A 14,100-nucleotide genomic window follows, 5' to 3' on the forward strand; every position below is an offset into this window, starting at 1 on the left:
ACTTCTTGAGTCTAGGCAGTTAAAAGCTGTTAGACTATTAAAATCAGACACCGTGCTTGTACTTTAGTGCAACCTTCTGTGGCGCATGAAGATGCAAAAGCTCAATAACTCTTCCTGATTTAGAAAATAAGATGCCTTTACTGTTTTATTTACAGATGAAAATAAATGTTGTATTTCTTTGCTCTTCAATTTTTAACTTGGAAAAAAACCAAGCCAGTCCTCACAGTTTTCTTGAATAGAATCCATGTTAATTAAAAACAATAACACGATGATAATTTATAATGTGAAATATATAACTCCAACTCAAAAAACAGATCTACTTTACATCCTTTTGATTTTCTGCACTAACATCAAGGTTAATATATGCCAGATGGCTTACTTACTTTCATTAAGGATTATTAGTATCAAAACTGTTTAACAAGAATTCATCATCCTAATTGCTTTTCCTAAGCGTTAGTGTAAATTATGCAGGAAAGAATGCTATCCTGAGCATCAGTGCGGCTGAGAGTCAGAAAATTATGCCACCGTCTCAAGAGCACATTTGACTTTGAACCTTAGTGGGAGGGTGGGCAGCTGATTTGAACCAGTCCAAGCAGACCCGTTTGAGAGTTTTTTTTTTTTCTTCCTCCCAAGAGTTTGAAAGTTGAGCAGAGATACAAACAAACCAAGGTCACTGAAACTGAGTCACGTTACAGCGGCGGCCCAGGGAAGTTCTGCTGAGCTCTGGAGCTGCCCTATCCCTAGGCTGGCTGCTGACTATCCCTTCAATTCTATGAGCTACTTTGGGACTCTTTTCAGTACATCTCCTTTTCCTCTTTCTCCTTGCTTTTATCTTGAGAGAGCTGGACTTGTTACCTGCTATGAGAAAACAGAAACGTAGTAACTGATATGTTAACTTTGCATTTGAATTCCCTTGTCTCAAAAACTGGATCCCTGGGGATAAGCATCCACGTATTATTTAAAATGTGTTAACGTTTGGAAAAAACCTGTCTTCGTTTCTATTTGTTTAGCATCAAACAGGAGATATAGGAAAACTGATGTCCTTTTGTTGTGTCACATGGAAAGAATCAACAGTAGGGCTGCGTGATCAGAGAAGAGCCTTTTACCTCATTGCCTTTCTCCCCAGGTATCCCGGGGTAGCCTCGTTCTCCTTTGCTCCCCTAGAGACACAATACGTTTAGTTAGTACACTCAGTCATTTTGTCATCTTTTGGGAAAATGAACGTATCTCTTCTCAGGACACTTGGGGCATGTCATTTGGACAGAATCGGGGGAAAAAAATAAATGACATCTGCAAATGGCTTTTACACCACTTTTCCAAAATATTTTTAGAAAAAGGACTGTATTTTAAAATGTATTTCTTTTTTTTTACCCTGAATTAAAGGTTGCACAGAGGAGAGACTTCCTTACCTTTGGTCCCTCTCTGCCTGGGACTCCTGGAGGACCCCGTGGCCCTACATCGCCCTAGAGGACAGAGCAGTCACAGCTGAGAGAAGGCACCATGTGTCACGTCCAGGGTCCACCAACACTTAGCCCCCTTCTTACCTTCCGGGCTACAGAATCAAACTGTCCAGGCTCACCAGTGCCTGCTTCTTCTCCTTTGTTGCTTTTCAGCCCAGGGACACTGGCTTGGCAGTTGCCACAGAAGTTCTAATGAAGATAGAGATAAGGTCACTGGAGATTCATTATTCATTGATTGGATTTGAACTTCTATTTGAACTTTTGTGAGAGTTGAGTGATAGCCATGGCTATGTCACTCTACTTTCAGAAACTTAATTTATTCAATTTGAAAGACTACTTTTGGGGAGGCAAAAACTATTTTAAAAGATAAACTCATAAGTCAAGAACACAGAGTTTCAATTGCTTAGCAGCATGTTTAAAAAGGGAGGTGGCAATAAAGTTTGGAATAACCAGCAAGATTACAGAGCTCATAAAACCAATAGCATAAATCATAAGAAAGAAAGAAAGAAAGAAAGAAAGAAAGAAAGAAAGAAAGAAAGAAAGAAAGAAAGAAAGAAAGAAAGAAAGGAAGAAAGAAAGAAAGCTGTGAAGAAAGGATTTCCCCTTTTGAGAGCCCAATCAGTTGGAGAACCCTAAACACAGCTTACTAACCTTTTATTTGTTAGGGGAAATACTCATGTGGGAAACAATTATTTGAGTGACTGGGACTTGACTTCTAAGTCAAATCCAAGTGCAGATAGGAAATATAAGTGGAATCACCTTTCCATCGCCTTCTCTGTAATCTTTAGCTGATCTGCAAAGGCTTCAATTTAGGTATCTGAGCTCACAAGATAAACTTCCTATCACATAAAGCCTACAGAGGCTTATTTTTAAATAAACTGTTATAAAAATATGATCAGGAAAGGCATAAAATAGGGATGACTGAGTGGGGGAGACAGCTTAAATTTAACAATTGACCAAAGGTAGGACAATCTAAGCCTCAATTCTTCCATCCTTTTAACCAAAGGGAAGAATCTTTAAACATGAAGAGGGACAGGAAGCTTGCATTGATGGGAAGCTGGCAAGAAAGCCCATGAAGCTCAATATTTTTGACCCAGTGTATATCAGCACAAGTTTGATTTCCAAACATATGCTCAATGGAAGACTAATTTTGTATGATATTGAAAAGGTTCTGAGGCAATTTGCCTAAAAAATACTGGGTCGGAACAGTTCTCTTTATGGTTGCCCTTCTTAGAGCTGGAATACATGAGAAGGAGTTGGAATGTGCAAAGTTTCCCAAACTAATTTTACCACTAGGATCATTACACTGAGCTAATGTGCTGGTACAGGGGTTAAGAAACACATACATAATTGTAGAACCACCCCTACTAAATCTGAAAAACTGTGAAGGTAGAGACGCTTGAGGACTTCAGAGAAACAAAACGCTTTCCATATTTCAAAAAGTATAAAGAATGTCTACTGTATCTGTAGATGTTATAACATGGCATATCAATATATAGTAACATTTTAGAATGGATTATTCAATTGATTGTTTTTTTTACTGAAGTATAGTTGATTCACAATGTTGTGTTAATTTTAGGTAAATGGCAAAGTGATTCAGTTATACATATATATATATCTTTTTTTCAGATCCTTTTCCCTTATAGGTTATTGCAAAATATTGAGCATAGTTCCCTGTGCTACAGTAGGTCTTTGTTGGTTATCTATTGCATACAGTAGTGTTCATATGTTAATCCCAAACTCCTAATTTATCCCTTCCCCCATTTCCCCTTTGGTTAGCATAAGTTTGTTTTCCATGTCTGTGGGTCTATTTCTACTTTGTATATAAGTAACATTTTAGGATGGATTATTCAATTGATTTTTATTGAAGTATAGTTGATTTACAATGTTGTGGTAGTTTCATGATTGTTTTAATAAAACATAAAAAATGGAAATAACTACAAGTCAATAGGATTTTCTAGAGTCATTTCAAACTGACCTCATCTTCTTTAGGTTAGGGTTACTAGAATGGTAAATGAAGGAAAAGTGGATTTCATTAAGGTTCTTAAAAAATATCTTTTAAGATTTTTCTCACGGAGAGGATAAAGACGCATCAATTATTAGCTAATGCACAGTCTCGTTCAAAGAAGGACTGATACACAGATTAACCTGGAGGAAGGTCTTTGAAGGTATACATCATTCGGGCTGGGAAATACGTCAGTTCTTTTCAACACTTTATTCAAACACAGTTTTTGAAAACAGAAAGCAGGACGATCAAGTCCGCTAAAGACTTTAAGACAGAGTGGGGCAGTTAATGTATTGGGTGACAGGATTAGGATTAAAGTTCCCATATGCTTTGGGGAACTACATGCTTCTCTTCTATTGAATACAGCTTGCTGGGACTGTCAGTCAAGGGTCCTGCCCACCTCTTGCCAACTGGCTCCCCTGAGACTCAGAACCTCCATGAGGTGATGCTGGGTCTGGACCGCGGCACGGGCATTTATTAAGGGAATGCTGCCCTGGTGAAACTGTTGACTACCATGTCTGAGGCCATCAGAGCCCTGGTTCTTTCCCCTGTCAGAGCTTGTTTACAGTCTTTTTGTCTGTAGTGGGAGCTGCCCCACATCCTATCAGGATAGTCAATAAATTTTTTTGATCCTTAAAGAATCCTAACTGTTCCGGAATGATATAACTCCTACAGTCCTGCCATTTCCAACATCACTGCCCTCGTAAAGAACATGAGACTGACTGTCTGAGGACCTGCACTCCTGTGTTAATGTCGCACTTACTGGCTGTGTGACTCTGAGCAAGGTACTTAAATTAACTCCTCAGAATTTAGGTCTCTCGTGTACAGAATGGGAAACTCCACAGCCTGAACTCATAGGATTCTTGTGCAGATTAAGTGAGATGATATAAGTAAAGCAGTGTGTTGCCTGGCATGTAATCATAACTCAATAAACGTAAGATCCTCCTGAAGCCCCCATAAATACTATTTTCTGACTTATGAGAAAATGTTGGCTTTTGAAAGTCTTAAAACCCCCCTCTATATATTTATATTTATATCTACATTTACATTTATATTCATATACTATTCTCAAAACCTTTATCACCTGACAAATATATTTACTAGAACTCTAGCCTTGTGAATTCAATTCAACAAATATTCCTGCCTGCCTACTATTGAGTAAGTCGTTGCAGGAACCATTGGGCTAAATGCTGGGAATATAAAATAGATCACATATATACACACACATAGCTCGTGTGTGTGTGTGTACAAACATACTGTCCATTCATACACTGACAGATACGACACATGAGGTGTGAGTGGAATATAAAGGGACAGACTTTCATTTGGGTTCAGTCTCAGCATTCCACAAAGAAACATGCAAATACACAACCTCCAGGTGTCCCATTATCAACCTCCCTCCATCTGTTTTTACAAATAAAATAGAGGAAAGTATTAGAGAAAAAAAATGGTAGCAAGATGAATTCCCTGTGAGGTGGATAATAGGTAGAGATCACTTTTATTTAACAGCGTCACAGGTGTTAGGGCCATTGTCAGCTATGGAATTTTGTAACTCACTTTGTAAAATCCCACGACATGAAAACTCAGCCTTGCAAGCTAGCTGTTTATTGAGCAGTATTGCTTTCCACCCTGGACTGGCCAGGGCAGATACCGTGAGAAGGATTGGGTTTCACAGTGATGAGCCTGGGTGGGTAAACACCATTAAGAGAAAGCTATCGCTCCAGAGAGAGAACGTCTGCGCACGGGTGTTAATGACACCATTCCTCTCCCGCAGCTCATCCCGGAACTACCACCCTCCTCCCCTGCTCCCCCTGCCCCTCCACACCCAAAATCAGAGGCTGGTAAAGAAGAGAGTGGGGAATGAGTATAAGGGGCACTAGACATATACAGACACGTGTTCTTTTTTCTGTCTGAAAGATGTTCTGCCATTAAGAAATTGAATTTTAATTCAGGCTAAGCAATTAACTCAAATTCTGGTAAAGATTTCCTTTCTGATTTTTCCCGGAAATTAACACATAATTTCTTACATAGCCAGAGTACCTTGAACAAGGCCCCAATGTCTCCCAAGAGAGGAAGTGCAATCTGTGGATAAGGAGAAAAAAAATTCAAAATACGTGTATTTATACATATACAGGCACACAATACAATACAAACATAATAAATGTAGATATTTTCCCTCAAAACACCAGGCCAGCTGAGATTTGTCACCATGGTGACAAATGGTGGGGCTTAGAAGAGCCTCACCATCAGGATGGTTGGCCAACATGATGTTTCCTATCCAGAAACAGACAAAGGACTCGGGCAGTGCTTTGGCCTCTGTCTTAAAGCGTCCTTTCAGAGAGACACCGTAAACCCCAGTAATGCTTTAAAGGTTCCCAGTCAATACACATACACACATGATTCACTCAGCGAGGGAGTTAAAAGGCCAAGATATGCCTCTGCATGTAACTTATAATGGCACATGAGGCTCAAACGGTGTAGGAGGATTTGTGAGACTCAGAACCGAGAGGCCAGATTTGGGTTTTATTTTACAAAATTCTTAATACAATGTCATATACCATATGGCTTCTTAAATTATAACTGCCGATTTGGAGGCTATTTAAAGGGATTTCACTGTCACTCAAAGCAAGGTTTAACCTAAAATAAAACTTTGGAACACCCATTTAGTGCCTAAACCTGTTCTGAAAAGCCTACTCAAGCCAGTTTTGTAATTTAACCATTTCAGCATTCTTAAAGCCACAGAATCAATAGATATGTATCATATTGTGGGAAACGTACCTGCAAGCTTTCATTTAGAAAAATGAAGTTCATTTAGTCACTAGCATTAGAAAGAATAGAATCTGTGGCTATGTATTTTAACTCAATTTTCCATGGGATTGAGACATTATACACCAAGGTTCAGCTTGGGGCAAAAATTATACAACTGAATTATACCCTCAGGAAATAAGTATTCATCACACACACAAAAATGCTGATGTAGCTTGAATTTTTTTCCCCCTCTACAAAAAAATGGGGATAAACAAAATCACTAAGCAGTCACTGAGCATTCTAATTAGTTTGGACAGCAAAACTTGCTTGGTAGGCTGTTTGGCTTCTGGGTGCATTAAGGATACATAAATCAGGCACAGTCTGTCAACATACCGGGTCACCTGGGGGGCCTGGCAGACCCGGCTTTCCATCCCTCCCAGGAGCTCCCTGAAAACAGAAGCAGCATGTTCAAATCTTTGCACCTCGGCACAGGTTCAGATTAAAACAGGTGCGGGGGAGAGGGGAAGTAGGTAAAAACTGTCCTTACATCATTCCCTGGGGTCCCTGGAGCTCCTGGCAATCCAGGGAGACCTCGAGGACCCTGGAAAAGGGGGAAAATAGTTACTTATAAGGATAGTCTTTTAGTAATTGCCCCCATTCCCCCCGCCCCAGTCAGCAAGATGGATTTGCTGTGCCAGATAACTTGGTTAAGTAGCTTACCTGAATCCCTGGCTCTCCAGCTGGGCCTTGGGAGCCCTGCATAGAAGGAGATTCAGCGATCAGAATTCTGCTGGGAATGTCCATAGTTTACCCAAGTGGGATAAAGGGCCAAGTACTGTAATTTACATAGTGGGCAACAGGGCTTGCCACCCTGCACACACTGAAAGCTCTCTGCAAAGCTGGCCAAGAGTTCTGGGTGGCAGGTGAACGCCTGACCAGACGCAGTGCTGGAAGCGCCACCGTAACTGTGTTCAGACGCCTGGGCCGCCCCCGAGCCCGCCATCGGTCCCTGCCCACTCACGGGCGCACAAACAACACGCCCAAGTTCTGTCTGCTAGACGCTGGCCGGCCACAGGGTAACCGGCTTGGGGCTTCCTTTCCTTCCTGCTTTTTACTGGGAGTCATTTCTCTGAAGAAATTGCCAGAACCAGTGTTCAGTGATGGGAACTGGAAATAAAACTTCAGTTATTCTTTTCTATGTTAAAAAACTGGAATTTGGGGTAACTAAAATGAGGCTGGGAGATTATCAGTGAACCTAATGATGACAGATCCATCCCTATCTCATGACCATGGACCCCTGGATGAGGAACTGACTGACCACCTGGGTGAGTGAAGAGCTGGGGTCTCAGCACCTGACTTCACTACCTGCCTTTTCCCTTCTTACTTTTAAATAAATATTCATATTGTCAAAGCTACCTTTTTGCTTCCTTTCTATTTATACGGTGCCCTTAAGTTATTTTTGGTTTGTTGGTTTATTTTTCGCTTCAACCTCCTTCACTCCCCTAATAATTTCCTGACCTACTTTTTTACTTTGTTTAATCTCCCATCTCCAGTGGTCTTTATATTCTCACCCTGGAAAATCAAACACCACACACAATATAACCATTCACTATTTACATCTTCTTTTACCTCTCACGATAATTTCATTTCAAGGCAAATCCCCAAATTAATGTCTTTAGGATACCCATCTATTTCACTTTTCTTGTCCCAAAATCTTCTATCTTTTTTCATAGTAAATAAAAAGTTTTATCTCTTGCTGCTATTTAGTCCACAAGTACGCATACAATGGTCATTATTATCATTATTACCCTTATAGCTAAAACACGTCAAAAAACTTTCTATTATTTGTCTTAACTATCAAAAACTATCTCTATTCTCTCTTCTCTAAGATATTACATAGAGATTTTTGATATCATCTCATTTACAGGCACTCCATTCACTTTAAAAGTAAGTTTTCATTTTATTCTAATTAAAAACAAACAGTAATATATAATAACCTAATATTGGGCATTCTCATAATCTTACATTCATTTGTACTTTTAAATGTATAGAATGGAGGAATAAAGTGTTAAATAACTTATTCTAATTCAAAATCAGTGTATGTGTGATTAGCATCTGTAAGTCAATAAGCAGTGGGTACCTTCTGTGCTTAGGATATAACCACAATGCCCATTAATTCTTGCTCTCTGACTAGCATTTTCTGTATCTCCTCTGACCATTTCACTCTTTTCTCCGTATTCAAATTTGTTGCTGGATTTTATCTCACAACATTGGGTCAACAGGGTTTCAAAAACTTGATCGAATTTCACTTACAGTTCGGCCAGGAATTCCTATCCCTGGGGGGCCTTTGTCACCCGGGGAGCCGTGGATACCTGGCAGCCCTCTTTCTCCCTGTGCAATTAGATGTTTCTGTTAGTGTGAGGCTCAAGGGACATGGATTTTCCAGTTATATTTCGTTAATTAGTAATTCTTTAAAAATTATCTATGATATGTTTACCTTTGGCCCTCGAGGACCAGGTGCTCCAGGATTTCCATCTGATCCCTAAAAGAAAAAAGAAGAGAAAAGGAAGTGAATACATTTCTTTTCCTAAAAAGTTTAATTACATCTTAGAAGTCATAACTCAAAAATATTTCATTGCTCTTCATCTTTTTTGAATAAACCTTTTCTGTAAAACAGTAAGGAAGAGGGAACACAAATTTCACTAGGCTATAGATTTTGTATAGCTACTTTAAAATATGAGATGTTTTCATCTTTAAAATGAGGCATCTGATATTGAGAACTATTTATTACTATTCATATAAAAGGTCAAAGGGGATGAGAAAAAAAGGCAGATGAAACAGGCATATGGGTTGGATTTTCCAGCTATCCAGTTTTCTATGTCCTGGGATTAGCCCAGGCCACAAGGACATTTTTTAAAGATGACCACCTATGGCTATATATGCAGAGCCTCTAGAAGGGAAATTTCAGGCAGTTCTTCTGTTTTAAGATATTGTCCAAGGAAGGTTTATGGTTTAAAACTAGCATACCTTACTAGGCTTCATAGATCCCTAAATGTCCCTGCAGAAGCTTCAGGGGCGCCTATGAATCTCCCAAAATTGTATGAAAAATGGTGCGTGTATGTGCATTTTCTTCAGATGAGAGCCCTTTGCTTGCATCAAATTTCCAAAAAGATTAGACCTCTGATCTAAAGAATAAGATGAATACTTCTTTTTCTGCAGACCTAAACATTCCTATGCCTGTGATCTGAAACTGGGAACACACAAACAGTAATTAATCAACTTTCAAAGGAAATATTAGTAAAAGGATTGGTACTTACTGGTTCCCCTGGCAGGCTTTTTCCTGGAGGACCAGCCTCACCTTTTGGACCTGGAAGTCCAGGAGGGCCTATCATCCCACCTGGGTCTCCCTGAGGAAACAAGGTAAGATTCTCACTTCATCACTCAGGTTCATGGTGGGACGTGTAGAGGCAGCAGTTTCCATAGTATTAAGTTGTCATCAGAGCCAGTCACACTGCATTCTCTCACCCATTCACTCACTCATTCCACGATATGTACTGAGCGTCCAATCCACACGGACCCTATTCTGTTACCTTAAGTGCACCTAGATCTTGTGGTGAGCTATGTTACAGCAGGTTTACAGTATCGTGAAATGTATGTATGTGTATAAATAGATATGCGAAAAATATACAAATCTATTCATATAGTTCTTTAGATGACCTTTATGTTTTCTTTAAGCTAGTCCCAAGTAATGGTTCAGTACTAAATAAAATACTATTTCCATGTAGACATCAAGAAACAGGTCCTGAGAGATTGAGACTTCTTAGGTCTATACCTGAGTTGTGAGCTGAGCCTGAAACAGGTTTTTTGAGTCCTGAGATCTTCATCTCTAAGGCAGTTCATTTTGTCACATTGCATTTTCAGTGCTGGAACCCGGGCTGCCACAGTGTCCAGGGATGCCACTCATGCCATAGTTTATGCAAACATCAATCCCCTGCACAATCCCAGCTGCCCTGTCCTGTCCTTTCACTCCCTCAGTGTCCTTATGACCCTCTGTCTCTTCCTCCTACCCAGCTACTTAATATACAAAGTGAGTGAAACGGAAGCTATACCTTTTCTCCCTTAATGCCTTGTTTTCCTGGGATACCGTGTTCTCCTGGCAATCCCTAGAAAATTCAGAATAAAAGGGAGAGAGCAATTAGAAAATCTCTTATTGTAATAACATTTCTATCTGTGAGTCTTTGTCAGGAGAACAGAATTGTAACCTGTAAACTACATGGGAATATGTTGATTTTGGTCTGCTGGAGAGAGAAAAACCTTAATGAAAATATGTGGCTTGTTGTTTCAAGTGAGGTAACCTGAATGTAATGAGAAAGAAACTAAATAAGGGAGACCTGAACTAAATGCCCCATCCATATTACTGCCAAAAGGCATGGAAGAATGGCTGTTGGTGGCATCACACTATGACTCAGAAAGACAATGGGGTAAATAGAAAATATGCTTTTACTATGATTTGGCAAGAAAGGCTCTTTTATTTTATTCTCTATTTTAGCTCTAGCCACTATCACTTAACGTCATTTCTTGGGCATCTTGTGGCTCCACCTGTGCCACCAGCATTTTGTTTCTTTTTGTAAGATCTCTCCATTAGGTACACCTGCAATGGTTCACTAAATGGCTTGGGGGTGTAACAAAAAGACTTGCTTCATGAACTGAATGTTCAAAGTACCAAGTGACCAAACGTGCTGAAAGATGAACCCCTGGAGGCTCAGTCAGGGAGCATGGAGAACAGAGCAAGATGTCATGGGGCTGCTCCCAAGGTGATGGGAAAAGGAGAGATTCTAACAGTTGCATGGAGGGTACTCAAATCATGGCCAGATAGAGATCAGTGTCAAGAAGTGATGGTCAAGCATTTTTCTCATTTTGCTCAAGTGAAGATTCATAGTGAGGTTTTGGCTCCCAAGATGTCAGAAGTCTAGGGAGATTGTCCAAGGGACACAAAGCTGACATGGGGGAATGGATAGGAAAGGGCATTTATTCAATCAAAAAACAGAAGATTACACATTCTTTTCAAGTGCACATGGAACGTTCTCCAGGATAGACCACATGCTAGGCCACAAAACAAGTCTCAACAAATATAAGAGAACAGAAATTATATCAAGCATTTTTTTCCAACCAAAATGGTATGAAAGTAGAAATCAATTACAGGAAATAAAATTGGATAAACACAAAATTGTGGAGATTAAACAACATGTTACTAAAAAAACCAATGTGTAAATGAAGAAATCAAGAAGAAATCAGAAACAACCTCAAGACAAATGAAAATGGAAACACAACTTTCCAAAATCTATGGGATACAGCAAAAGCAGTTCTAAGTTTATGGTGGTATAGGCCTAACTCAACAAACAAGAAAAAATCTCAAATAAACAACCTACCCTCCCATGTAAAGGAATTAGAAAAAGAAGAACAAACAAAACTGAAAGTCTGAAGAAGGAAGGAAATGACAAAGATCAGAGAGGAAATATTAAATAAAATGAAGACCTCAAACCCCCCAAACAATAGATAAGATCAATGAAACAAAGAGCTATGTTTTTTGAAAAGATAAACAAAATTGATAAGCCTTTAGTGAGAGCTCATCAAGAAAAAAAGAGAGAGGACACACATAAACCAAATAAGAGATGAAAGAGGAAAAATGACAACCATTACCACAGAGATATAAAAAATCATAAAAGAATACTACAGTTATATGCCAAAAAATTGGACAACGTAGAAGAAGTGGACAAATTTCTAGAAACATAAAACCTTCCAACACTGAATCAGAAAGTAATAGACAATCTGAACAGGCTGGTGACTAGTAGTGAAATTAAATTTGCAATTAAAAAAAAACCTACAGCAAGCAAAAGTCCAGGACTGGAGAGCTTCACAGGTGAATTCTACCAAACATATAATGAAGAGCTAATGCCTTTCCTCCTCAAACTATTCCAAAAAGTTGAAGAGAAGGGAACACGCCCGAATTCATTCTATAGGACCACCATTACTCTGATACCAAAACCAGACAAAGGCATTACAAAAAAAGAAAATTACAGGCCAATATCTCTGATGAATATAGATGCAAAAATCCTCAACAAAATGTTAGCAAACCGAATTCAAGAATTTATAAAAGGGATCATACACCACAATCAAGTGGTATTTATTCCAGGGAGGTAAGGATGGTTCAATATCTGCGAATCAATCTATGTGATGCACCACATTTACAAAAGGAGGGGTAAAAATTATGATAATGTCAACACATGCAGAAAAAGCACTTCACAAACTTAAACATCCACTCATGATAAATACTCATCCAAGTTGGTACAGAGAGAACATATCTCAACATCATAAACACCATTTATGACAAACTCAAAGCTAACATCATACTCAGTGGTAAAAAGCTGAAAGCCTTTCCTCTAAAATCAGGAAGAAAATGTGTATGCCCACTCTCACCAGTTCTATTTAACATAGTATTGGAAGTCCTAGCCACAGCAACCAGATAAGAGAAAGAAATAAAAGGCATCCAAATTGGAAGGAAAGAAGTAAAACTGTCACTATTTGCAGATGCCATGATACTATATATAGAAAGCTGTAAAGTCTCCACTAAAAAACTATTAGATGTAATAAATGAATTCAGTAAAGTTGCAGGGTATGAGATTAATATACAGGAATCTGTTGCTTTCCTATACACTAATAATGAAACTATCCAAAAGAGAAAGCAAAAAAATAATCCCATATAAAATTGAATGAAAAATAATAAAATACCTAGGAATAAACTTAACCAACGAGGTGAAAAATCTATAGTCTAAAAACTATAAAACACTGATGAAGGAAATTGAAGAAGATATAAAGAAATGGAAAGATACCCTGTGTTCATGGATTGAAAGGATTAATACTGTTAAAATGTCCATACAACCCAAAGCAATCTAAAGATTTAATGCATTGCCCAAGACATTTTTCACAGAACTAGGATAAATAATCCTAAAATTTATATGGGACCACAAAAGACATCACATTGCCAAAGCAATCTTGAGAAAAAAGAACAAAGCTGGAGATATCACACTCTCCGACTTCAGATTATATTACAAAGCTACAGTAATCAAAACAGTATGGTACTGGCACAAAAACAGAGACATAGCTCAATGGAACCGAATAGATAGCTCAGAAATAAACCAATTATCGGTCAATTAACCTACGGCAAAGAAAGCAAGAATATACAGTGGAGAAAAGACAATCTCTTCAATAAGTGGTGCTGGGAAAACTAGACAGCTACATGCAAAACAATAAGTTAGAACATTTTCTCACACCATATACAAAAAATAAACTCAAACTGAATTAAAGACCTAAAGGTATGACCTGAAACCATAAAACTCCTAAAAGAAAAAATAGGCAGAACACTCTTTGACATAAACTGTAGCAATATATTTGGATCTGTTTCCTAAGGCAAAGGGAACAAAAGCAAAAATAAACAAATGGGGCCTAATTAAACTTAAAAGCTTTTGCACAGCAAGGGAAACCATTGACAAAATGAAAAGACAATCTACTGGATAGGAGGAAATATTTGCAAATGATATGACTGATAAAGAATTAATATCAAAAACATATAAACAGCTCATAAAACTCAATATTAAGAAAAACAAACAACCTGATTTAAGAAATGGGCAGAAGACCTGAATAGACATTTTCCCAAAGACATACAGATGGCCAACAAGCACATGAAAAGATGCTCAACATCGTTAATCATCAGGGAAATGCAAATTGAAACCACAATGAGGTATCACCTCACACCTGTCGGAATGGCTATCATCAAAAATTCTACAAATAACAAGTGTTGGAAAGGATGTGGCAAAAAAGGAACCCTAG

At 38.6% G+C, this 14,100-nt stretch overlaps 1 protein-coding gene across 3 annotated transcripts in view; it reads right to left on the reverse strand.

The window, feature by feature from the left end:
• The window catches only part of COL19A1 (collagen type XIX alpha 1 chain), a 398,856-nt gene that overhangs the window by 58,881 nt on the left and 325,875 nt on the right, over positions 1 to 14,100 (reverse strand). For all 3 annotated transcript variants that reach the window (XM_082474165.1, XM_082474166.1, XM_082474164.1), the window contains 11 exons: positions 10,323 to 10,376; positions 9,531 to 9,620; positions 8,711 to 8,755; positions 8,527 to 8,604; positions 6,934 to 6,969; positions 6,761 to 6,814; positions 6,607 to 6,660; positions 5,506 to 5,547; positions 1,545 to 1,649; positions 1,410 to 1,463; positions 1,107 to 1,160 (listed from right to left, as the gene is read on the reverse strand). In XM_082474165.1, the coding sequence (XP_082330291.1) occupies positions 1,107 to 1,160; positions 1,410 to 1,463; positions 1,545 to 1,649; positions 5,506 to 5,547; positions 6,607 to 6,660; positions 6,761 to 6,814; positions 6,934 to 6,969; positions 8,527 to 8,604; positions 8,711 to 8,755; positions 9,531 to 9,620; positions 10,323 to 10,376 (666 nt within the window). The remainder of the gene's footprint in view (positions 1 to 1,106; positions 1,161 to 1,409; positions 1,464 to 1,544; positions 1,650 to 5,505; positions 5,548 to 6,606; positions 6,661 to 6,760; positions 6,815 to 6,933; positions 6,970 to 8,526; positions 8,605 to 8,710; positions 8,756 to 9,530; positions 9,621 to 10,322; positions 10,377 to 14,100) is intronic.

The sequence above is a fragment of the Balaenoptera physalus genome (genome assembly GCF_965194825.1).
Source record: "Balaenoptera physalus genome assembly, chromosome: 9".
Classification (NCBI taxonomy): domain Eukaryota; kingdom Metazoa; phylum Chordata; class Mammalia; order Artiodactyla; family Balaenopteridae; genus Balaenoptera; species Balaenoptera physalus.